The 24,601-nt window shown below is 41.2% G+C and overlaps 1 protein-coding gene across 1 annotated transcript in view; it reads right to left on the bottom strand.

Moving 5' to 3' along the window:
- PKP1 (plakophilin 1) overlaps positions 1–16,166 on the bottom strand; it is a 50,269-nt gene extending 34,103 nt beyond the window's left edge. The window contains exons 1-2 of the mRNA XM_028734620.2: positions 15,742–16,166; positions 796–896 (exon numbers count right to left, since the gene is read on the bottom strand). Coding sequence (XP_028590453.2) covers positions 796–896; positions 15,742–15,958 — 318 coding nt within the window. The 5' untranslated portion in view covers positions 15,959–16,166. The remainder of the gene's footprint in view (positions 1–795; positions 897–15,741) is intronic.
- Positions 16,167–24,601: the final 8,435 nt, after the last annotated feature.

Raw genomic sequence — 24,601 nt, 5'->3', positions numbered from 1 at the left:
GAAAATAATATTAATAGGTGACTTGAATGGGGTAGTCTCCCTAGATATGGACAGAACAATAAAAAATCAGATTCTAAAGAAGGGAGACTACCTATAATATTTTCAATCTGGCTGAGAATTTTAAATTGAATGATGTATGGAGATATAAACACTCGTTTGAAAGACAATTTACACATTTCTCAGAGCCTAATCAGTCTGCTGTAAGAACTGACTCAATATGGCTCTCAGAAGAAATAGTGATAAGAACAAGAAGGGCAGAAATACAACCTAGGACTCTCTCGGACCATAATGCAGTATATCTGGAATTAAAAGGACAGCAGAACTCAACATTCAGATGGAGACTAAAAGAAAGCTTATTAGATAGCCAATCGACCCTGGAAAAGGCAGAAATTTTTTTGAAGGTCCATTTTGAAATAAATTTAAATCAAGATACAGATATAAATGTGACTTGGGATGCTAGCAAAGCTGCGATGAGGGGCTTCTTCATACAGCAGAGTGCTTACAGGAAAAAAGTAAGAGAAGAAAAAAGAAAAGGGAAAAAAATGAGATCATGGAAGAATTAATGGGAAATGGGGGGGGGGGGAGGATAAAGGCCTCCACCCCAAATCTAAGCAGATGATTGGGTTCTGAGTCAATATATTCAACAACACATCATATAGCATAACAGTGACATATCATTCTTGTTTCAAATGGAACAAAGGAAGAAAGCTATTTTTCCTTTTGACAGAAGAGCCCCACCACTGTTTCTCCCCTTGCCCACCATCAACATCCCATGGTTCTTAGAGAAAACCTTACCCCATGTCCCCAGTTGTTGCTCCCTGTGTGAGCTTTGGCATAGTAGGAACCACGGGCTGTTCCATAGCTGTGACCATCAGCCAGACCATCGTACACGGAACCTGGAAGCAGAGCAAAAGAATTAGGTGTGAAAAGGAGGCACTCTGAATCCTGATTTGATTGAATATTTCAGTGACTGAAGTTTAGTCTCTCGGGAAAATAAATCTCCCTCCCTCCACCCAGTAGGTAAAGCACAGTGGACTCAACAGTAATCAAGAAGATATGGATATGGCTGTACCAGGCACAATGTCTGCCCATTAACCTACATCAAGTGAGAACTAGTGGTGGATCAGTCCATGCCAGTTTTGCAGGTGTTTGTTCACACGTCTGTTCCATCACACATTAATCTTCCAGTTTTAAAAATAATACATTTGCAAATTTCATATTTAAATTGTATTTAAACATGTATTTAAATATGTGCTGTATTTTATTACAAAATGCACATATTTTATCTCAATGTGCACATTTCTAAATGCATGTTGTCCTAAAATATCTTTTCTTTACACATCTGGTACATTTATTGAGCTAAAAATTATGTCATAAAATTAAAATACAGTGGTACCTCAGGTTAAGAACTTAATTCGTTCTGGAGGTCCGTTCTTAACCTGAAACTCTTCTTAATCTGAGGTACCACTTTAGTTAATGGGGCCTCCTGCTGCCGCGCCGCCGGAGCCCGATTTCTGTTCTCATTCTGAAGCAAAGTTCTTAACCCGAGGTACTATTTCTGGGTTAGCGGAGTCTGTAACCTGAAGCGTCTGTAACCCAAAGTACCACTGTAAGTGCAAAATCTGAGGAATAATTATGTTCCAATATCTGTGTTTGTCTTGGAAATATTAATTTGGCTGGTTCACCTAAAAATGAATGAAATTATCCTCCATCCACAATAAGAGCCAGTTCACACGACTCCTATCTCATGAATATATTTTTTTAAAACAAGAAGCTAAATTCTGAAATTTTCCATGTTTTGAATTTGTACAGAATTTTGTTTTAGCTCTAAAGCCGGTCAGATGAGATATTAGACAACTCATCAAACTTGATGTTAAGTACATGATAAGATTCCTCCCAAATGATGTATCGCATAGTAAATGGTGACTGGTAAATGCCATGGTATATTTCCAAGTGAGATTTCTCATATCACTTCTATCATATAAAAACCCCACTTACAAACTAGGTTGTTGACATGATATTCTGGCCTCAGAACACTGTATTTAGGCTAGGAAATTTGATTCCTGATGATATGACAGCCCCTCTGCTCCCCGCCCCACACAACGGTTTAAATTGTACCCCCTCAAATCTGTGCCCCAGTTATCAAACAGCCCCTAGAGACCTAAAAGCTCAATACGAGTAAGGCTGATAGGATTTATTCCTTAGTTTGTAAAAATAGATCTTCTTGCTAGCACATATTGTTCTCTCACAGAAGTTTGGAGTGGAGAAATGCCTGCCAATGAATCCTTACTAACTGCGCTCATTTACACAACTTTCACTTTGCTTCTGTTTGAATTTTTTGCACAGTGTACAATTACTGACCAATGCCTTCTTTACCTTCTTCATCCACAAAAATGGGAAGCTGTCAAAATGGTAATATTGAACTGTTAAGGCAGCATAATGTAACCTCATGTCCAAAATTATGAGAAGTGGGGCATGCAACAACTGCTTCAGAGGAAGTGCACATGAAGTCAAGAGTTAATCAAAGTCCATTGTATTGCAATGACATTTTACTCCAATGAAATGTTAAGTTAGGTCCATTAATTTCAATGAGTCTACTCTGAGTAAAATGTTGTTGACTACTACCCGCTGAGTTTCAGTTATTAGTAATCAACAACAAATTAGCAACAAAGTCCAACTCAGAATAGACCAATTAAAATTAATAGAACTAAGTAATATTCATTTCAATGACTCCTCTGAGTAGGATGAGAATTGGATACAACCTACGCTGCACATATGACTACTTCATATGTGGCCAAACTAAACATAAAATTCTAAAAGAGAAACATGTTCTATTTGTGGCCTCTAAGGTCAAACCATGAGCAAAGGAATGAAGTCTTCCTGGTGCATACATATGAAAGAACCCCAATGATGCTGCAAATAACTGTGGGTGATGTCCAGCATTAGTCATGCTCAAAACAGACCCACTGAAATAATTAAAGTAATTTACATCCATTGATTTCAATGGCTCTACCCTGAGTATGACTTAATTGGACCTTGTCCTATAATTTAACACTCCTGATGCAGAAATTGTGCATTTGCTGTTGCAGATAAATGTCCTGAACCAGAACAAATATCATTGGATCAATGGGGGGAAATAATCATTGGATACCCAAGACTTTCTGCAATTAAGCTAATTGTGCATACGACACACAGCAATTATTTAGACCTGCAATATACTTCTCATACAAGTCTGGGGTTTTGAACAAGAACACAACATGATGCACAATTATGTCGATTGTGAGTGGAAACACAAATAAATGTTGAACAGTTATTCAAATGTCCATTGAGGGGGAAACCATATCTTATAATGCCAGTATGTAAGAAGTTAATGGGACATCCATAAAGAGCTTAGTAAAGCAATATAATGTTTAGTGCTTTGTTGTTCTATATATATATATATATATATATATATATATATATATATATGCAGGTTTTGGTGTCCTCGGGTATCTTCCCGTGTAAAAGTTGGGGTGTCTAGGCGACGTTTCGACGAGGTCTCACTCGTCATCTTCAGGCTGGTGCTTTAGCTGGAAGGTTTCCTCCCCGTAGAGGTGAGATATTTGCTTTCGTAGATTTTCACGGGTACAGGAATGCAGGTTTTGGTGTCCTCGGGTATCTTCCCGTGTAAAAGTTGGGGTGTCTAGGCGACGTTTCGACGAGGTCTCACTCGTCATCTTCAGGCTGGTGCTTTAGCTGGAAGGTTTCCTCCCCGTAGAGGTGAGATATTTGCTTTCGTAGATTTTCACGGGTACAGGAATGCAGGTTTTGGTGTCCTCGGGTATCTTCCCGTGTAAAAGTTGGGGTGTCTAGGCGACGTTTCGACGAGGTCTCACTCGTCATCTTCAGGCTGGTGCTTTAGCTGGAAGGTTTCCTCCCCGTAGAGGTGAGATATTTGCTTTCGTAGATTTTCACGGGTACAGGAATGCAGGTTTTGGTGTCCTCGGGTATCTTCCCGTGTAAAAGTTGGGGTGTCTAGGCGACGTTTCGACGAGGTCTCACTCGTCATCTTCAGGCTGGTGCTTTAGCTGGAAGGTTTCCTCCCCGTAGAGGTGAGATATTTGCTTTCGTAGATTTTCACGGGTACAGGAATGCAGGTTTTGGTGTCCTCGGGTATCTTCCCGTGTAAAAGTTGGGGTGTCTAGGCGACGTTTCGACGAGGTCTCACTCGTCATCTTCAGGCTGGTGCTGTACCCGTGAAAATCTACGAAAGCAAATATCTCACCTCTACGGGGAGGAAACCTTCCAGCTAAAGCACCAGCCTGAAGATGACGAGTGAGACCTCGTCGAAACGTCGCCTAGACACCCCAACTTTTACACGGGAAGATACCCGAGGACACCAAAACCTGCATTCCTGTACCCGTGAAAATCTACGAAAGCAAATATCTCACCTCTACGGGGAGGAAACCTTCCAGCTAAAGCACCAGCCTGAAGATGACGAGTGAGACCTCGTCGAAACGTCGCCTAGACACCCCAACTTTTACACGGGAAGATACCCGAGGACACCAAAACCTGCATTCCTGTACCCGTGAAAATCTACGAAAGCAAATATCTCACCTCTACGGGGAGGAAACCTTCCAGCTAAAGCACCAGCCTGAAGATGACGAGTGAGACCTCGTCGAAACGTCGCCTAGACACCCCAACTTTTACACGGGAAGATACCCGAGGACACCAAAACCTGCATTCCTGTACCCGTGAAAATCTACGAAAGCAAATATCTCACCTCTACGGGGAGGAAACCTTCCAGCTAAAGCACCAGCCTGAAGATGACGAGTGAGACCTCGTCGAAACGTCGCCTAGACACCCCAACTTTTACACGGGAAGATACCCGAGGACACCAAAACCTGCATTCCTGTACCCGTGAAAATCTACGAAAGCAAATATCTCACCTCTACGGGGAGGAAACCTTCCAGCTAAAGCACCAGCCTGAAGATGACGAGTGAGACCTCGTCGAAACGTCGCCTAGACACCCCAACTTTTACACGGGAAGATACCCGAGGACACCAAAACCTGCATTCCTGTACCCGTGAAAATCTACGAAAGCAAATATCTCACCTCTACGGGGAGGAAACCTTCCAGCTAAAGCACCAGCCTGAAGATGACGAGTGAGACCTCGTCGAAACGTCGCCTAGACACCCCAACTTTTACACGGGAAGATACCCGAGGACACCAAAACCTGCATTCCTGTACCCGTGAAAATCTACGAAAGCAAATATATATATATATATATATATATATATATATATATATATATATATATATGAGAGAAGCTGATGATGTTGCCACACAACTTCCATATATATATATTAATTAAACCTTCAGCCATCTTTTGTTCTAGGAGGTTGTTCTTTGGCTGAGGGCAACCTTCTGGCCAACAGCAGAAGTGCCCCGTAGAAGGGGAAGAGAAGGTGGAGTTTCATTACAGGCTTAGCAAGTTTCTTCAGCCCAGAGCTCTTTTGCGCCAGCTTTTTGCAAGTGTATTATTTAGCTCTATGAGAACAGGGAAACCCATTTGAAATTAGACATGCTAGAAGGAGGAAGGAGGCTGGGTTAATTCCATTCTCAAAGTGCCTGGATGTACTATGCTGAGAAAGCCTGCGTGGAACGTTGATTACATGTAGTATAATGCTCCCAGGGCAAGGGCTAAGTATGGGCTAGTGATACTAACTGCTAATACTAAGCAGGTTTGGGTTGGGTCACTGCCTGCAAGGGGGAGTACCTGGGCATTCTGTGTAAGCTGCCTTGAAAGGATGGAAGAAAAGTGGAATAGAAATGGATGGAATGTAGTAAAATGAAATAATGGAGCAGCTTCACAGTTTTCTGTGGCATTCATGTTTGTTGGGGAAACAGCTTGATGCTTTTGCTACAGAAAATACATAAAGGAGGAATTGGGCCTCCAAATTAGGGAAGGGAGAAATTCATACTTCTGAAAACTATATGCAAACTGAAACAGAGCTATTCTTTGAAATTCATTCTCAAGAATTTGTGATGTATTCAATTTCTTCAATCTAGAAATGGGTACACAAGTGTGCACAGTGGGGAAAGGTGCAGAAAAATGCACCTGTTAGTGAAAACTACACACAAAAATGCTTTATTACAGGGGAAACTGCATGGAAATATGTGCATATTCAGCAAAATTGCACACAAAAATGTGCACTTAAATGATGATGAATTTTGGTGAGGCCTTAAAAAAAAAGCATGCAGATGTGTTGAAATCAAACTTAATGTAAGAAAAATAAGAAACTGAAATTGACAGATGTCTCCATTTCCTACAAATACAAAGTGGACACATCCAGGGATTCCTGACTCATTGCATTTGCCTGGCAGAAGTCTCCAAGCGCTTCAAGGAATGCATCTGACTTTCACATTTCACATACCCACAGAGCAAGCTCTAGTATAACTATAGGAAACACTATTGCTACATAAACAATGAAATAACTATAAGGCTGCAATCCCAGCCCCACTTACATGCAGTCGTCTTTAGGATTATGCTGTAAACCAGGAAACTAGCTAGTTGTCTTTGAGCAAATCACTGTCTCTTGCCCTAACCTCCTTCACTGGTTGCTGCTGTAAGGCAAAAATGCTGTTTCGGTATCCATTTTCTAGTCCGCAGTTATGCTAATGGGCACGGAACCCACTCTGCATTTTTCCTGCACATGGAACTCTGGTGGGTTACCAATATTGCAGTTTAATTTGTAGTGCTGTGCATTTTCTGAACATGATCCCCATTCACAAATATCTTAAACCCAATATAAATTCAATGCTAAATCACATTGCCTCTGTGGGATGGGAATAGCGTCACAGGACCAGTGTATAAAACAGCATTTTCTCCTTCTCTTGCTCTCTTAAGTAGTATACCTGAAGGAGTGTCTCCACCCCCATCATTCAGCCTGGACACTGAGGTCCAGTGCCAAGGGCCTTCTGGGGGTCCCCTCACTGCGCGAAGTGAGGTTACAGGGAACCAGACAGAGGGCCTTCTTGGTAGCGGCACCTGCCCTGTGGAACACCCTCCCATCAGATGTCAAGGAAATAAACAACTATCTGACTTGTGAAAGACATCTGAAGGCAGCCCTGTTTAGGGAAGTTTTTAATGTTTGAAGTGTTATTCTGTTTTTAGTGTTCTGTTGGGAGCTGCCGAAAATAATAATAATAATAATAATAATAATAATAATAATAATAATAATAATAATAATGAATTAATAGAAGTAGATTGGCCTTATAAACCACACTCACACATTTCTTTGCCCTAGTCCTCTGGGAATAATTTTATAAGGCAAAACTCTTCTAATATGTATGTGGTGCTATAATCACATACAGGACTTTGTGTTCATTTCATCAGGTCCCCACAAGTAATCCACCAGGTGTCACAAATACATGAAAGCATTTGGGTTCTCATGGGAGAAACGATGTTATCATTTTATACTAATTGACACCTAGTGAACCATGTATGGTCCCAACATGTAACAAAGTGGGTCCCATTTCCCACCCAGACACTGTCAGTGAGAACTATACTGGTTCATTGATAATCATCCCTGTGTGCACCATAATGCCAATAGAGAGAAAAATATATGGCACAACTCAGCCCACTCACTTAGATACTGTGATGTGTAATCCCTTGTAGAAGCAAGGTCTTTGATATACAGACAGATGCTCACAAGGTTCTGGAGTGCGGGAGACAAGGGTTGCTGATCAGCCAGGTTTTACAGGCCCTGCCAGAACTGAAGGATGCCAGACAAACCTAAAAAAGAAAACTTCAGCAGGGTAATTTCTGCTGTTCAATTTCGTAGAACAGTGTAATAAAGCAATGTGCTGTGAATGTAAATATATGTTTGCAGCACTGTGTAGGGATCTGCCCCTTAATAAGAAGTGCATGGAGGTGGCTGGTGCCATTTTGCAAAGTTGCATGTGTTAAGTCTGCACATATGTGCACTGTTCTGCGCTGTCACCATTCAGCTGAGAAAGCCAGTCCAGAGGAGAACTCAACCCCCTTCCACTAAGTTGAGTCTTATCTTTTCTCCCACTTAACCTCTCAGTGCGGTATCCCATTGGAGGGGTGGACCGAGAATAAGATGTTAAAATCTAGACAAATCTTTTGCATGCTGGCATGCGCAATCTGGATAGATGATGATGATTGCTATTCTCATTACTATTATTATTGCTTTCTGCTTTATCTGTGAACTAAGGTGGCATTCATCATCAGAAATGAGCAACCACAAAGTGTAACAACAAAACCAGAAACTAAAACAGACAAACAACTTGATCCCTTTTTCAAAAACATTGCTACTTGTTGAAGAAACAGGCGATTAGCCTGAATTGCCAGAATTTCTGAAAACAAATATTGGCATGCCGACTTGTGTTTGTACTTTGCAGCATACCTATAGCTCTGGATTGTTGTGTGTGTGTTTTATAAAGACGTGTGTCTATCCCGCTGGTTAACCTTATCTTTGAAATGGAAAGTGATAGACAAAGGTTAAGCCACAGTTCATGTTTAGAAAGATATCAGCTGTCCAGGAATCCGGATGGTACTGAAGGAAAGGACACACATCTGGAATCTCACATGTGGGCATTCTCCACACCTTTCTGCACATTACTAGAATTCATTTTTGTTATCAGCTGACAGTAATTGGTGTTGTGAGCGCCAAATATTTTGTATTGTGCAATTCCACTTATGGGGACAACCTTAGGGTGCTATCCTCTACTCATTTACATGGGTCCCACTGAAGCCAATTGGGCTTGCTGCTGAGTAGACATGTATAATATTGCACTGCAGGGATCTCATGAGACCCCCAGCGGCCCTGCATTTTTAAAACCCTGGTTAAAAAAATCAAACAATTAAAAGTAGCAACACAGTGCTATAGTGTGTTATTAGTGCATTTAACATGAAAAATGAAGAGGGGTGCACAGGGAGTGATTTATTATCCCAATGCATTTCTGAGTAAAAGAAAGATTGCAATAACTAAAAGCAAAAGGGACTAAAATGCACGTTGAAAGCAAAACTCTTAAAGAGGGTTGTAAAATATGTAAATGGCCAGCATTTGGGGAAACAAATGTTATTTCTCTTTAAAAGTCCTAAACTATGCACAAATGTTCTGAGGCAATGAGCACTCGAAAGATGTCGATCTTTGAAGCATGTGACACACCCTAAGAGACTTTGACACTATTTAAATTCTTAACATATCAAAAAAATATCTGGTTTCAGTCCTTCTATATGGATTTTCAGCTTAAATTATATGGTATTGTAGATGTTCTACACAATTTTCACCTCATGCTACTTGCCTGTGTTGTTGTTTTTGCAGAGCCATGAAATGGCATTACTATCTAAGGATCCCCCTCACAATTTGGGGAAGGGCTCAATCCCCAACATCTCTAGGTACGGCTGGGAGAGAACACTATCTAAAATCCTGGAGAGTCGCTTCCAGTTAGTGTAGCCATTACTGAACTAGGCAGACCGATGGCATGACTCAATATAAGACAGCTTCATACATTCCTAATCTGCACATGAACCATATAGCATTGACCAAGGTGGGCCATATTGTCTCCAAATGTGCAGAGAGTCTGAGTTCATGTGCTGCAGTTTCATCCCTTGCAGCCATGATAGGCAGTACATCTACATTCCCAAGCATTAGTAAAGATCTGACCTCTCCGACTCCTCTCTAACTGTAAATCTGGAAGATACCAATCGAAGAAGCACAATGATACTTTCTGTCTACAGTGGTACCTCAGGTCACAAACACTTCGGGTTACAGACTCTGCTAACCCGGAAGCAGTACTCCAGGTTAAGAACTTTGCCCCAGGATGAGAACAGAAATTGCGTGCTGGCAGCGCAGCAGCAGTGAGAGGCCCCATTAGCTAAAGAGGTACCTCAGCTTAAGAACAGTTTCAGGTTAAGAACGGACCTCCGGAACAAATTAAGTTCATAACCAGAGGTACCACTGTACTTAGTTCACATACTTCTTTTCTTTTTGCCTTTGTCATTAGTAACACTTTCCAGAAAAATAAAGAAATGCTTTATGGATTCCTTTCATTAATATGAGGGGTTGCAAGTACCGCCAATATTATTATTGTTCAGCATCTAAAAATTATACTAATCTGAACAATGGGGGACTGACCTGCTTTGAAAAGGTTACGCTTCATATGTATATACAACCAATTGACAACTGAGCAAACCTACAAAGCCTAATGTGTGTTGCAGTGAATGCAAATACATTATATGAATGTGGAACGTCAATTGCACAAAGGAGAGGTGGAGATGGGTGGGGCCAGGTTAGCACTACAGAGCCACTACCATTCTTGTTGCGTTATGGGTAAGATTCAGCAAGACATATGCACTCAATTTCCATTTATTTCAATGGTTCAAATTCCGTCTTTGAAATTTTCCCATGGAAGCCAAAGAAGCATTGCAAGTGCTTACATTTGGCCTGATAGATGTAAAAATATAAAGTATAATATATATGCTTAAAAGAGGTAGTATACAGATTCACACTTCAGGAAGACAAGATTGGCTATTGGCCAAATACTCATTTTCCGGAAGTATAATATATATAATATTATACATATACAAAGTATAATACCTTTTTACCTTTAATATATAAAATGAACCTAAGATGCCACTGATCAGTGACAAGCAACTCCTTAAAAGAAAGGCTAAGAAAAAAACCAAAATACGTCTTCCTTAAATTCACAAATCTTGATTTTATTCTGTTTAATAGCCATTTACATCATTGGAAGCTCATGTTTATTGACTGATGAATGACCAAGGCAAAATCCTCCTTCCCTCTCTCCTTGTACATTGATGCAAACTGCCGTTGCTCACCAAAGATGCTATCCTGCTACCATGCTTTCCATTTACAGAATTTCCATTTATCTGTCTTGTTCAACATTATCTACATTGTTCAACAAGCTATCTACCATGATAACAGTTAATCTAAAACCAATCATCATGACATCATGACACACACGAATGTTTCCCATTATCCAGAGACTATTAAAATGTCTATAAAAACTGAGTTTGTGACAGCTTTCTGAAAATTAATGGACTTTATTACCCTTATGAATCTATCCATTGAGAAAAAACTGTGTTATTTCCTTTTCTGCAACGACGTCGGTCACCTATGTCTACTCCAATGTAATAATTCTGTTCCTAATTATAATTTTTACTTCTATGATAGATGCTCAATTTAGGCTTAATTTCGGATTCCACTTCTTTTGCACTTTCTGTTAGCAGCCCTTCAGGCAGGCAGGCTGCCAGCAACAGCTATTTCTCTGCAATTTCTTATCTGTGTTCCATCAGCACTCTAGAGTGATTGCCATCCAATTTTAGCAACTTACTGTTGCTCAGATGTTAGTTACACAACCACTTTATGAACTTTACATCCAGCAAATACTATCCTGCCATAAATCATAAGTTTGCAATGTACAATTAATTTGAAAAGGGTGTGTATCCCTTATCCAGCCTAAAAAAGAATTCTTTTGGGGTGTTGGTATTTTCTGGACAACATCTAATAGAAGACCAATGCATGAAACCATTTTGTTTCTCAGGAACAGAAAGTCTGTGGGGTTCATCTACAACTACTAAAGGAGATTATGTTAGAAAGCAGATGACATATTTTCACTAAAGGTTTACTCAGAGTAGATCTACTGAAATTAATGGACCCAAGTTAGCTGTGTTCATTAATTTCAACGAGCCTACGCTGCATAGGACTATCATTGTGTCAAAATAGAAATATTGATTCTTTTAGAAAACATGCAATAATTTTATTCAATTTAATGTAAATTATAGAAATAAATATTTTGGGTTACTGCTCAAAATAAATGTGTAAATAACACAGTTGATGGATTTAAGATACTGTACTGTGTTTTCTGTTTTTGCTAGATATCATCCGCCTAGCTGATCCCACTAAGCCGTCATTCTTACATAAAAAGTAGACCTAACATAATAAACACAAATTCCAGTTGTTGCTGTATTGGTATCCTGAAATGCTCCTTTAAACATGTGGGGGGCTTCCAGGTGGGTATTTATTGTGGGATGGCATGCTCTTCACATGTGCAATTATTTTATTTTATTTCATTTTAATTTTTCTGGCATCCATGCAACATTGTTGACATCAAAATGCCAGCAAGTACTTTTCCTCATTTAATCCAGATTTACTTTTCCCCGTGGACAATCCAATAAATTCTTTTAAAAACAAAAAACTTGTGGAGTTTTTTTTCTTTGCGGCGGGAGTTTCAATTATATCTCAATGGCTGTTTAAAATATTAAGCTCTCATCTGGAAGCGCTGATATCCTTCTTCTCCACAACACAGAGTTCTGTGTCTCTTTCCCCAGTGCTTTTCCTAAAACTGAAAAGCAGCCTTGGAAAGCTGTGGTTGGAAGCTGATGAATAATGAGGGTGGGACTGCTTTAACCCTTCCCTCCCTGCCATTTGTGCTTCAACCCCAAGTTCCTTTCCCACTCATATTGGAAAAGAAATGAGGAGTCGGTCACAAGGAGATGAGCAACTCAAAGGAATGATCCTTAGCATATCCCATAAGATCAGGAAACAGCTTGTGGGGAGGGGGCAATTTTTGGTAGACAAACTAAAGGAGTGTGGAATGGGGAAATGAATACTTCACTTTCACACTCTGCAGCTCTCAAATAAAGCCACATTAGACTGCTTTTTATTTTAAAAAGACAAAATTCTGCCTCAGATGCATATGTGATCAAAAAGAAAGTGTGAGCCATGTCTTTCAGAGTTCTCCTTGATACCCAAAACCAAAGCTGAGAACATCTGATGTTTGATTCAATCTGTGCTGCAACTACACACTCCTGTTTTCAAAGACTAAGGTTGCTGGTACGAGCTTTTCAGAGCAAACCAAGTATCCCAAGTTTATGAAAGGCAATTCATATATTATTTTCCAACTTGGAAATCAATCTATTCGCTGGAAAAGATGTGAATGGTCAAGTGGGATTTTAACACCCAACAAATGTGCTGGGTCATGGTAAATATCTTCTCCTCAGCACGTACATCAAGAGCAAATAATTTTTCCACCCAATCTCTCAAACATGAAAAAGTCATATGCAAAGTGTCTTTCCAGAAGTTCGCTGTTGAACTTCAACACCGATCAGTCCAAGCCAGCACAACCAGTGGTCATGGATGAGAGAAATAGCAGCCCAGAAAATCCAAGGGGCCTTCATCTAAGTAACTGTTATTTATCTCTTGAATAAAAATTGTCACATTTCTAAAAACTGGCTAAGCCACTTTCCCGTAACACTTAACCAACCAACTGAAGTCTTAACTATAACAGAAGTTGCTTACAAATGATAGTCTTGATGCAAAAGATATGAGTTACAAGGAGCACACTGTTCTATCAAACCCAGTTGTGAATAAACAGGCGACCTATTTAATTCCAGGAGGATTGTTTGGGGTACAATTATTTGTTTATAAGTGTCTTTAAATTGCCTAATATAAACCGAAAAAACCCTCTAAGTGTTATACAAAATAGCATTAAACCAACAAAACAGTACAATAAAAACAGAGACAAAAAACATTAAAAACCCATAAAACCCTATTAAATAAAAATAGATGAAAACAGGAATTCAGAAATGACAGTCCAAATCTTGTGGGTCAGGGAACGTTTGGGTAAAAAGGTATGTCATCACAGAAAGTCTGAAGCTGCTAACAGATGATGCTTTGTGTATGACGGACGGAAGGGCAAAGTCAATGACAGAAAAAGCCTGTTTTGGGGTCACCACCCTGTGATATTTGATAGGGTCAGAGCCCCAAGTAAAATTTCCTCAGATGATCCAAGTGATCTTACTGGTCTATGCAGCAACAGGCAATCCTTCACGTAACCTGAAATCTTTCATGTAACAGAACATCAACGGGCTTATATCTACACTCAGTTGTGCATAGCTTTGCTGAGTGACCATAGGCAAATCCTTTTGCCTTGCTATGCATAGAGGATACACAGAGGATAATCTTTCCTGATAGTATCCTTTGCTATTTTGATCATGGAATATATGGCTATCAATGAAAGAAATGCCAAAGACAATTGCTTCCTGTCACACATTACTTCACTCTTTGCTTTTAATGGAGTCTTATCCTTTCTGAAATGAGCTGAAATTTACAGGGCCATGGGTCTGACTCTCAAGTCTGAGATATGAAGGACAAATTATCTCACACACAGATAAGATGTTAAGACACAACTCCACAGTGTTCTTCAGCCAAGTGTCCTGCCATGCAGACAAGAGTAGCATGTTTGTTGGCTATCCCTAAGGACCACCAGGGACATAATGCACAACTACTTAGCATTCTGCTTCATTCTAGGGTTCTTAATTCACATAGTTAGTTACTTCTCACAATCTCCCTACAATGCATACGATCTGCTGGAGCAGTTTTAAGTATAAATTCCTCAAGACGTGAGTCATTAAAATACAAAGAACATCTATAAATGTGGTTTTAGCCTGAATGATTCACTCCCAAAGATTTTCAAAAGAAGAAGCAGCAGCAGCATGAAATCATGAAACTTCACTGTCTCATACAAAAATAAGGTGTGTGTTAAAGTGCTCCCAAATTAGATTTTTAAAAACCTCATTCTTTGAATAACAATGTCATGAACTGGGGAGACAGAGGCCAGGGGTTTGCTCAATAATCTTAGAGCACTAATTAAGAACAGTGATGTAAAAAAGCACAAAGCCACACACTTTGCTTAATTGATATGTGTGTATGTGTGTTTTTCAAGATCATTTGCAGTTTAAGGTGTGCAGAAGTTGACACACGAGCTGTAAAATAAAAACCAGGGGGTGGTTAAATCCAACTAAGATATACTTCTGGAGGTTGAAATCAATAGACTTGGGTTATGTAAATCTATTGGTTTCAGTGCGTCTGCTCTGTGAATGACTAATGTTGAATATTCTTTCACTGTCTGGAAAGTTACAGAGTACTTAGATCAGTGGTGCAAATAAGTAGTAACAACATTCTCTGTTTGACAGTCACAGCAGATCTATGGACATGCCTTAATTTCAACTGGACAACTTTCCTGCTGGGGTGCATACCATTTCCAATTTGTAGATAAATAGACTTGAAATGCTGTCAAGACTCCAGATAATATCAAACCCTTGGATCTAAGTTAAATTGTGCATTACAAATCTCATTGGTTTTAGTGGGAATTGCTTGACTTCTATGATTCCATGACTCTAAATTGGAATAGTTTCCTCTCTTGCTGAAGTCTGTGGAATTTATCTGTGGTTAACTTTCGCAAAATTGTACCAGTCATTCACGATAGAATTACGGGAATCTTGAGGATGAAACTGGCTAGAAGATGTTCAGCTCCAACCTACTTCATCTCAAAGCAGAAGCATTTGCTCTTAGCACCACCTTGCAATTCCAAATCAACCTACACAATCCAAATCAAAGTCCTTCAGCTTAACTAGATTCCCATGGCCTATCTTGAAACCATTTCGGCACTAAGCTGCAAAACTACTGAGACTGGGATCCCCAAATCCCTAGTTATCCCTCAAGATGTTGCAAAACTTCCTTGGTATCACCACAACACAACCTGCCAAGAAAACCAAATGACACCAGCTGTATTGACTCCAATGGACAATGCCCAATACCACACATTCTTAAGCTCAAAGAGGCATCAGATGGGCAAGCGTTGTATAGCCAAATTTCTCACACTCAGCGGTCATCCCTTGTTAATCAAGCAGTGATAGGTATTTACCTCGGTTGGAGTGGCCTGCTGCATTCGATGCTGATGAAAGGGAGGTCTTTTGCTTTTGCCGTTTCACCGTCATCATCACCTGCTCCTGGACCCTTTGTTTTCCTGTCCCCCTAGTTTTCAGCTTGTGATCCGAGGGCAACGCTAGAGTAGAATTGGCCTGGTCCTGGAAGCACTCATAAGCCAGTGCTGTTTTCAGTGGAGAAGGAGAGTGAAGCATGGTTGCAGATGGGGTGGCAGTGGGTGGGATGTCACCTGTCTCTCTTTTGCGACTCAAAAAACAAAACAGAAACAGCAGTACCAAAAAAAAAAAGGTCTTGTTCGGGTGTAGAATGTCAGGGAGCCCTCCTTGCCATACGTCCGTCTGCTGACAGCTTCTCTTTCCCCACACTCCGCTCTCCTGTGTGTGAGTGAGCAGGCACGCCCTCTGCTAGACTGGATATACAGCCTGAAGACTATGTCTGCACACACCCACTTCTGTACTCTGCTTGCAGATCTAAGGCAACACAAGACACTCATCCAGGTGCAAGAGAGCTGGCGACTGCGTTGTTGCTGCTATTTAAGTGACTGTGCTTTGAAAAGTTAACATAAATGTAGCAAAGGATTAGCAACCATGGCAGGTGGGCAGTGTGGGGTAAAATGTAACATCGAGGTTGCGTCCTACATAATTTTATCTTCACCTTTCTATCGCTGACAAAAATGATTGCTCTGAATAATTTCATTTTGGCAAGTTTCCCTCATTGCACCTGGTTAATACCTCCTACACTGAATAGGGATGGGCAAATCTGTCAATTGCAGTTTTTCCTTTTTCCACTCTTGTTCTCCACACTTCCGTATCAGTTTGTGAATATTTCAGTCCTTGTGAACATTCAGCAGCATTTTACTGCAAGTTTCTCCTAATATGCACATCTTTGCATGAAATTCTGCCTAATACATATATTTCTGCAAAGCCATTTCCCCTAATATAATGTATTTTTGTGTGCTGTTTTCAAGAATATATGCATTTTTATGTTCTCTTTACCCAAGTATATGCATTTTGTGTATATATCCATTGATTGGCTGAAAAGCTGCTGCAAAATTTGGAGAAGCATACATTTTGAATAATGGTTGCGTTTTGGTTTGTGTATTGTTCTGTGTATTGCTTCATTTATCAATGCAAACCAAACTGAATTTCACCTTGTCCCTATCTTTGAATGAATCTTTATTTTCTTTCCCATGCTCCAAATTAGGTCACTAATTAGTAATCAGGTGCTTCTTGCTAATCCACAAAACAATTCCAGACATATTGATTGCAGAGAGAAATGGAGGCAGTATAGAGGAACTGTGCCTGAATTCCACATGGGCTGTGCCATAAATGCTCTAAAACAGCTGCTGCAGAATGGTCTTGAAAAAGAGTTATCAGCCTACTTTAAGGTTTCTGTGGATGTCACTGAATCTTGTCCCCCCCCCCCCATGCTTTCACCTGCTTAGGCTTTTGCAACTCCTGTGGATTTGGGGTCCAAAAGATCACTAAGAGGTTTGGTATAGCAAGGAAAAATTATGCTGTGTCCTGCTGGGATGTGCACTGAGTGAGCAGGAGGCCTCAACCCTCCACCAGACTCCCAGCTGAAGGAGCAGGATGTGGCGGCAACAGCAGATATCTTATTCTAACTGTGGGGCTTCAGTTGCTACTACTGAACATGCTCAGTTGCATTAGAGTAAGAAAAGTGATGAGGTAGCTTTTTAGGTGTTATGCCAGTGAGGGGTGCGGAACCACATTGCATGAACTGAAAGTAATGTTGCATACACACTGCACATTTAAGAGCACATCCCAAGTGTATCCCCCTCCCCCAAGAATTCTGAGGTTTGTTGAGCTAAGGGTGGCTGGGAACTATAAATTTGTGATGGGGTAAACTGCAATGCCCAGCGTTGGTAGGGCATACAAGGCTCTGGTCATGGAAGTTAGAGGCTAAGGGCTAAAATGACCAAGCAGTTATCCATCAATGCATCATATTAATTACAGTCTGGTCCCTCTTTTAATCCAGACTGCTCTGTGGAACACAATGGAGGCTCCTAGTGTCAGAGCACTCCGTTTCCATAATTTTTATACAGATTCCAGCACCCCAATGTTTATAAAACTATGGGTTGAAAAACTCAGCTATGTATACCTTGGCTCCAACAATGCTCTGTAATCTCTTTCCAAAAACACAAAACACTTTGTCTCTAGTGGCAAAGCTAATTTTGTTTCTGTTTTTTCATCCCATTCCTTCTATGAATAAAAATAAGCTCCCTACTGCTTAGGAATGAACATTGTTTGTTCACTAAATAGATTCAGCAAAAATATGCTTGTGTATCTAGAGAAAAGGGTCATAAAACAAAATCAGATGAAGGATTATGTGCATATTGTTTTTTAAAAGTATTACAGTGGTACCTCGGGTTACATACACTTCAGGTTACAGACTCCGCTAACCCAGAAATAGTACCTTGGGTTAAGAACTTTGCTTCAGGATGAGAACAGAAATCGTGCTCCGGCAGCGCGGTGGCAGCAGGAGGCCCCATTAGCTAAAGTGGTGCTTCAGGTTAAGAACAGTTTCAGGTTAAATACGGACCTCCGGAACAAATTAAGTACTTAACCTGAGGTACCACTGTATAACTTTTCCTTGATTTCTTTGTTTTTTGTAAATAGGTTTGAGGGTTTTCTCAAGCGATGTATAAATTCTATGAAACCAACCAACCAACCAACCAACCAACCAACCAACCATGAACTAGGCATTAATATGTCAGCATCAAAATGTAGTATGTCATTATATGTATTATGTTTTTAATATACATTGTATTAAATCTATAAATAATCTTTTAGAAAGCAAAAAAGGTGGATTTGAAGGCTCAGTTCCTCACATCCTGTTTGCTTGTTTTTGATCTCCATACCTGCCCAAATTGCTCTCAGAGTTGCCTGCAAGTAAGTGAATACAATAAAATACTTTTGCTGAAGGTAAGTGATGAGGAATGGTATATTTCAGTGACCTTGTTTGCATGTCATGGTAAGCCATAAATCATAGCATGCTGAGCTCAAGCAAATGACTTCTACTTCACTCTGCCCCACTTCTCCCAAGTCGCACTTGGAAAATACAAGTCATGATCCCTGTTGAAGCATTATGTCCAAACCAGGTCAGATTGTGGTCAGACACCATAGTCATGATCCTTATTTCAGGCATAATGTTCAGACAAAAAATCATGGCTTATTTCTCCACAGCATGAGCAGAAAGGAACAAAACACGCCAACATTTTCATGGTAATCCATTAACTACAGTTTATGGTGACGTGTGAACTGAGCCAATAAATTCACACTGAAAGGGAAATGTTCTTCCATTAACTACTACGTTGAGCTAGAACCTAAGTTCCTGCCAAGTTTACCTTGTTCATCTTAATTTACTGTGGAAATTTGCTCTTGATCTGGCAACACTATTCTAGGGCTGCCATGTGTCCTCTTTTTCCAGGATATGACCTCTTTTTCACGGATAAAATGTCTGTCTGGGTGGATTTTTTAAATCTGCCAGAATGTCTCTGGTTATACTTTCTGGATGAGACTTAGACATAACTGGTGGTTGAAGACTTGCTTTCCTCTTCTCCATTCCTGTTCCCCTCAGCAATATATCACAGCTTCTATAGCCTACACATAGTAGGGGTATTTAAAATGAGAGTCATCATAGTGTCCTCCTTTTTGCTCTTCAAAATATAGCAACCCTTATTATGCAAATCAAACTTGGGCTTTCTTGCTTTCCATTGTAGCATTTGTTGTTGGCACCCTTTGGAGGTGAAGCCAAACTGTTGGAAGTTGCAGCACCTGCTGTGGCTGTAGAGGCTGATACAGGAAAGACATGTTTTGTGGCAGCTGGGGCAGGTAAAGGTGTCCGGTTGTGCTGCTGCAGATGCACCATGGCATTCTTTCTCCCAGAGGTCATTCCTCCCCTAGTCACTGCTATGGATACATGACCTGACTGTCGAACACATGCCTTAGAATACAGTGGTGCCTCGCAAGACGAAAAGAATCCGTTCCGCGAGTCTCTTCGTCTTGCGGTTTTTCGTCTTGCGAAGCAAGCCCATTAGCGGCTTAGCGGCTTAGCGCTATTAGCAGCTTAGCGATCAGCTGTTAAGCGGCTTAGCGGATCAGCTGTTAAGCGGCTTAGCGGCTTAGCGGATCAGCTGATAAGCGGCTTAGCGATCAGCTGTTAAGCGGCTTAGCGGATCAGCTGATAAGCGGCTTAGCGGCTTGGGGAAAAGGGGGGGGGAAGGAAAAAAACCCTGCAGGAACTTGCAAGACATTTTCGTCTTGCGAAGCAAGCCCATAGGAAATTCATTTTGCGAAGCACCTCCAAAACGGAAAACCCTTTCGTCTAGCGGGTTTTCCGTCTTGCGAGGCATTCGTCTTGCGGGGCACCACTGTACCTGCTCCAGTCATCTGGACCTATTATAATACAGCCAACATATCTCCTTGCTTTGATCTTGGAGAACTAGGCAATGATGATGGTTGGTGGTTATGCTTTGCTTGTTTTCTCATGTCAACAGTAATAGTCAGTGCCAAACAATTAAGTAGCTATTATAATGACAAGTATGTGTCACCTTCTTTTTATAACCCATGCATGTTATCCTTACACACATATCAACTCCCCTTCAGCACAGAACACCCTGAACCTGGAACAGAAAAGCAGAACGACTCATTTCAACCAGTTATTTGCTGAAGTGTAACAAAACATGAGATATAGGAAGCTTTCTTTTATTTAATAACCACAATAAAACTACTGCAAACAAGTAATGAGGAAAGGTTTCAGAAGATGAGCAGACAGATCACAGATGAAATTATTTTGCTTCATTTGCATCCATGAAGAGGTTACAATTTGGGGGAAAGACCCTCAAGATAGTGACTAATGTAGATATGGGCAAAAGTTACCATCTTCAGAAGATAAGAAAAACCTGCAAGAGCAAAACAGCAAATAAAACTAAGGTCAAGAACCACCTTAAGAGGAGGGTTGCCAATTTTTAATTCAAGATGGTTTTATGTATGTGTTTTCAAACTTGGCAGGGACAGGCTCAGCAGATGCAACTTTTTCTGTTCAGGGGACTTCCGGTGATGGACCTCTTCATGTGGCCTGGCAATAAAATTGCACATAATCAATTCCTCTTGGCAACTGTTAGACTTTTTCATTCTCAAGGTCTATGGTAAGCCTCTGATCATGATTAGTGTTAAATGCTTCACAGTGAATCCGTCCCTCAGGCAGCAGGAGTTTGTGGAGGTGGGTTGGTTGCCTGAGTCTAAAAAGGTGTTAATTAAGAGACTAGATGGAGCTTTAAAAGGAGAGTTGCTGCAGCTTTTCGAAGGAAACTTGGATGGTGGAAGACAACACCAGGAGGAATTTGAAGAAGCCACAGCTCAGGTGCTCAGTCTCGCACATGCAGCATGTTGTGCACTCGGTACAACAGGATAATGCTGTGAGTCATCCTGCACGCCCTGAAAACTAGGGACACACCCTGAGCACCAGGCTTGTTCAAAGCATTTTTGTTCTGCGTTTCTGGGGCTCTGCCAAGCCATTGATTGCAATCAAAGGTCTTACTGGTCCTATTTTCCTGCCAAAATGCTTGAGATCTTAAGCTGGAACTTGTCAAAACCTCTCAGAGTGGTGGAAACTATAAATCTTTGTCTTCCGGGAAAACCATCGTTTATGTTAGGGCAACATTTTAAGGAAGGCTGCTGTACTGCAGTCACATCCTAATCTACCACAATCTTACCTAATTGAGGGAAATGGATTGGCTATTCAGTGGGAGACATGTTGGGCAAAGGTGTGTTCCACTAGGTGGAGATACATCTCAAAATAAACACAGGTACCATATATTGCTAATTAAGAAGTTAAATGTAATAAATCAGAGAATTACAAAATGGGAGTTTAAATCAAATGGGTCTCTAAAGTAGCAAGCAAGTAGGAAGCCAGCCAGTCTCCAAATCCTCTTTTTCTCCTTTGAAAAAGATCCAAGGCAGGGTAACTGAATACCATCTCAGTTCTTTTACAAAGGGAAATAGGAGGAGGAAAATGGAGAAGAGATGGGTTAGAGAAAGAAGTTAATGGATGTTCTCCTCAAAGAAAGAGAGCAATATGCTTAGGAATGCACTATAGTTTGGTAAATAGTGGCCTTACACGAATGATTCAACTGCTTTTGCATAAATGGTGAGGGCACATCAAGCAAGAATTTTAACAGATATAGGCTCCTGGAATGGCAATGTGGTTAACGATGAGCAAGCAAGTACTCCATTTTCCCCAGAGGGACTTGTGCCTGATGCAAGCACACCCACACAAGGCACAATTGTCGCCTGATTAAAGGAAAAATATAATGTAATAATAGAAAGATTAAGTCTGAATACAAATTTGATGATATAGATAACAGGGATAGCTGGCTAGTTATATGCCTTGGTAGGCAGGATGATTAAGGAAGCCAAGGGCAGGGACTCTTTTTTCCTTTTTCTGCTGAAGGCCACATTCCCTCAGGAGTAATCTGTCAGGGACTGCATGCCAGTGGTGGGTGGGGCTGCAGCCAAAAGTAGGTGGGACACCATTTTTATGTTTCTGCCATCTTCTTTCCTTTATGGCTATCTCTCCCTCACTCTCTTTCTGTCCTCTTCTCCCTCTCTCTGCCACCTCATTACTCCCCTCTCCCCACCTTTGGACAGGTCTACCTGTCCCTAGTACCCTGCTATGGTAGACACCAGAAGGAGCAAGGTTTTGTTTCCTCTTCCATGCATGCTGCCATCTAAGTGGTGGGAGCAGCCACCACATACATGGGTGAGGGGGGGACATGGAGGATTGTGGGAGGAAAGTGGGTTGCTGCTTCATGGGGGACCCACCTCCGAAGAAGAAGAAGAAGAAGAAGAAGAAGAAGAAGAAGAAGAAGAAATACTCTAAAGCATACCCTGCAACTGTCTTGGAAAAACTGGGGCATCCTGCTTTCCCCCCATGAAAGCATGGGACGTCTTGCTCTCGCAATCTTGCCCCCAAGAATGTTTTTTTTCAGGGCTAGGATCTTGTATGGGTCACGTGACCCATGTGGGAGTGCAGCCCCAGAAGATGGTCTCCTGGTTTTCTCCCATGTTGCGTTGAAGGGTATGTCTAAAGGATCCCCAAAACTATCCAATGAGGAATGATTATGCTGAGCCAGCATGGAATACAGGCTGGCTGTTGGAGGGAAGAGGGAGCTAAAAACAGGAGAGAGGAATGGAATGGAATGGAGTGGAATATCATGGAAGTGGGCATGACTGGCTAACTGGTACCCTCAATGGGAACACTCCACACAGTGACTCTTGTGTGTGTGGCAGAACCTTTTCATGGACCAGAGCTCCCTTTGTCACATGCACAAAGTGTCTCATCCTTTGGCAGATCACACCACATACAGAGAGAAGGGAGAATGTTGTTACAAAGTGAGGCCAGAGGCCTAGGAATGCAAGAGGTGGGTGTGTCACATTACTATGCAGAGCAATGTACTCCTATGTGCTCTGCATAGTAATGTGACACTCCTATCTCTTGCAATGTTAGGCCTTCTAGCCTCATTTTGTAATAACATCCCTCTCCCTTCGCTAATTATCGGTATCAGTGTTTGCGTGTGTGCTACTGACAACAACACTTCATGCAAATCAGTTCTGGCCTACAGAAGGTTATGCTGCCATAAATTGGTTCAGGAGCTAGTGAGATCTCAGGAGAGCCTTGATTTCCCCCTGTGTTATTATGGGATGTGTTAAAGTAAAGGTAAAGGTACTCCTGCCCGTACAGGCCAGTCGTGTCCGACTCTAGGGTTGCGTGCTCATCTCGCTCAAGAGGCCACTTCCGGGTCACGTGGCCAGCATGACGAAGCTGCAGCTGGCAAGCCAGCACCAGTGCAGCACACGGAAACGGCGTTTACCTTCCCGCTATAAAGCGGTACCTATTTATCTACTTGCACTTTAAGGGTGCTTTCGAACTGCTAGGTGGGCAGGAGCTGGGACCGAACAACGGGAGCTCACCCCGCCGCAGGGATTCGAACCGCCGACCATGCGATCAGCAAGTCCTAGGCACTGAGGTTTTACCCACAGCACCACCCGCGTCCCTGTGTTATTGTGTTATTGTGTTATTGTGGGATGTGTTATTGTGAGTCAGTTTGGACAAGCAGATCTGGCAAAGGAGAGGAGGAGGCTGCTTCATATATGGAGATTTGTGAAGAAGAAGAAGAAGAAGAAGAAGAAGAAGAAGAAGAAGAAGAAGAAGAAGAAGAAGAAGAGTAGTTTGGATTTGATATCCCGCTTTAACACTACCCGAAGGAGTCTCAAAGCGGCTAACATTCTCTTTTCCCTTCCTCCCCAACAACAAACACTCTGTGAGGTGAGTGGGGCTGAGAGACTTCAAAGAAGTGTGACTGGCCCAAGGTCACCCAGCAGCTGCATGTGGAGGAGCCGAGAGGCGAACCCGGTTCACCAGATTATGAGTCCACCGCTCTTAACCACTTCCCCTTTTCTGAGTCCATACCCTGTTTACACTGCAATCCTAAACACACTTACATGGGTGTAAATCGCAATGAGACTTACTTCCAAGTAAAGATGTTTAGGATTGCACTGTTAGTCATCCAAGACATATAATCAGCCAGCTATTGTGCTTATGAAGGCCAAATTTATTTATTTATTCTATTCAACATAATTTATATACTACATGATTGTCAGCAAACCTCTTAGCAGTATACAAAAGAATATTTAAATTGTCAATAAACCAGTTAAAAACTATTAGAATTATTTGAAGATAATTAAAATTAAAGAAAAAAGGTTAAAACACATCAGCAACTACTGTACATGCTTACATGTTTTTAGCAGGCACCA

The sequence above is a fragment of the Podarcis muralis genome, chromosome 5 (genome assembly GCF_964188315.1).
Source record: "Podarcis muralis chromosome 5, rPodMur119.hap1.1, whole genome shotgun sequence".
Classification (NCBI taxonomy): Eukaryota; Metazoa; Chordata; class Lepidosauria; order Squamata; family Lacertidae; genus Podarcis; species Podarcis muralis.
The sequence above is the reverse complement of the archived record's forward strand: the minus strand, read 5'-3'. Positions and strand labels throughout refer to the sequence as shown.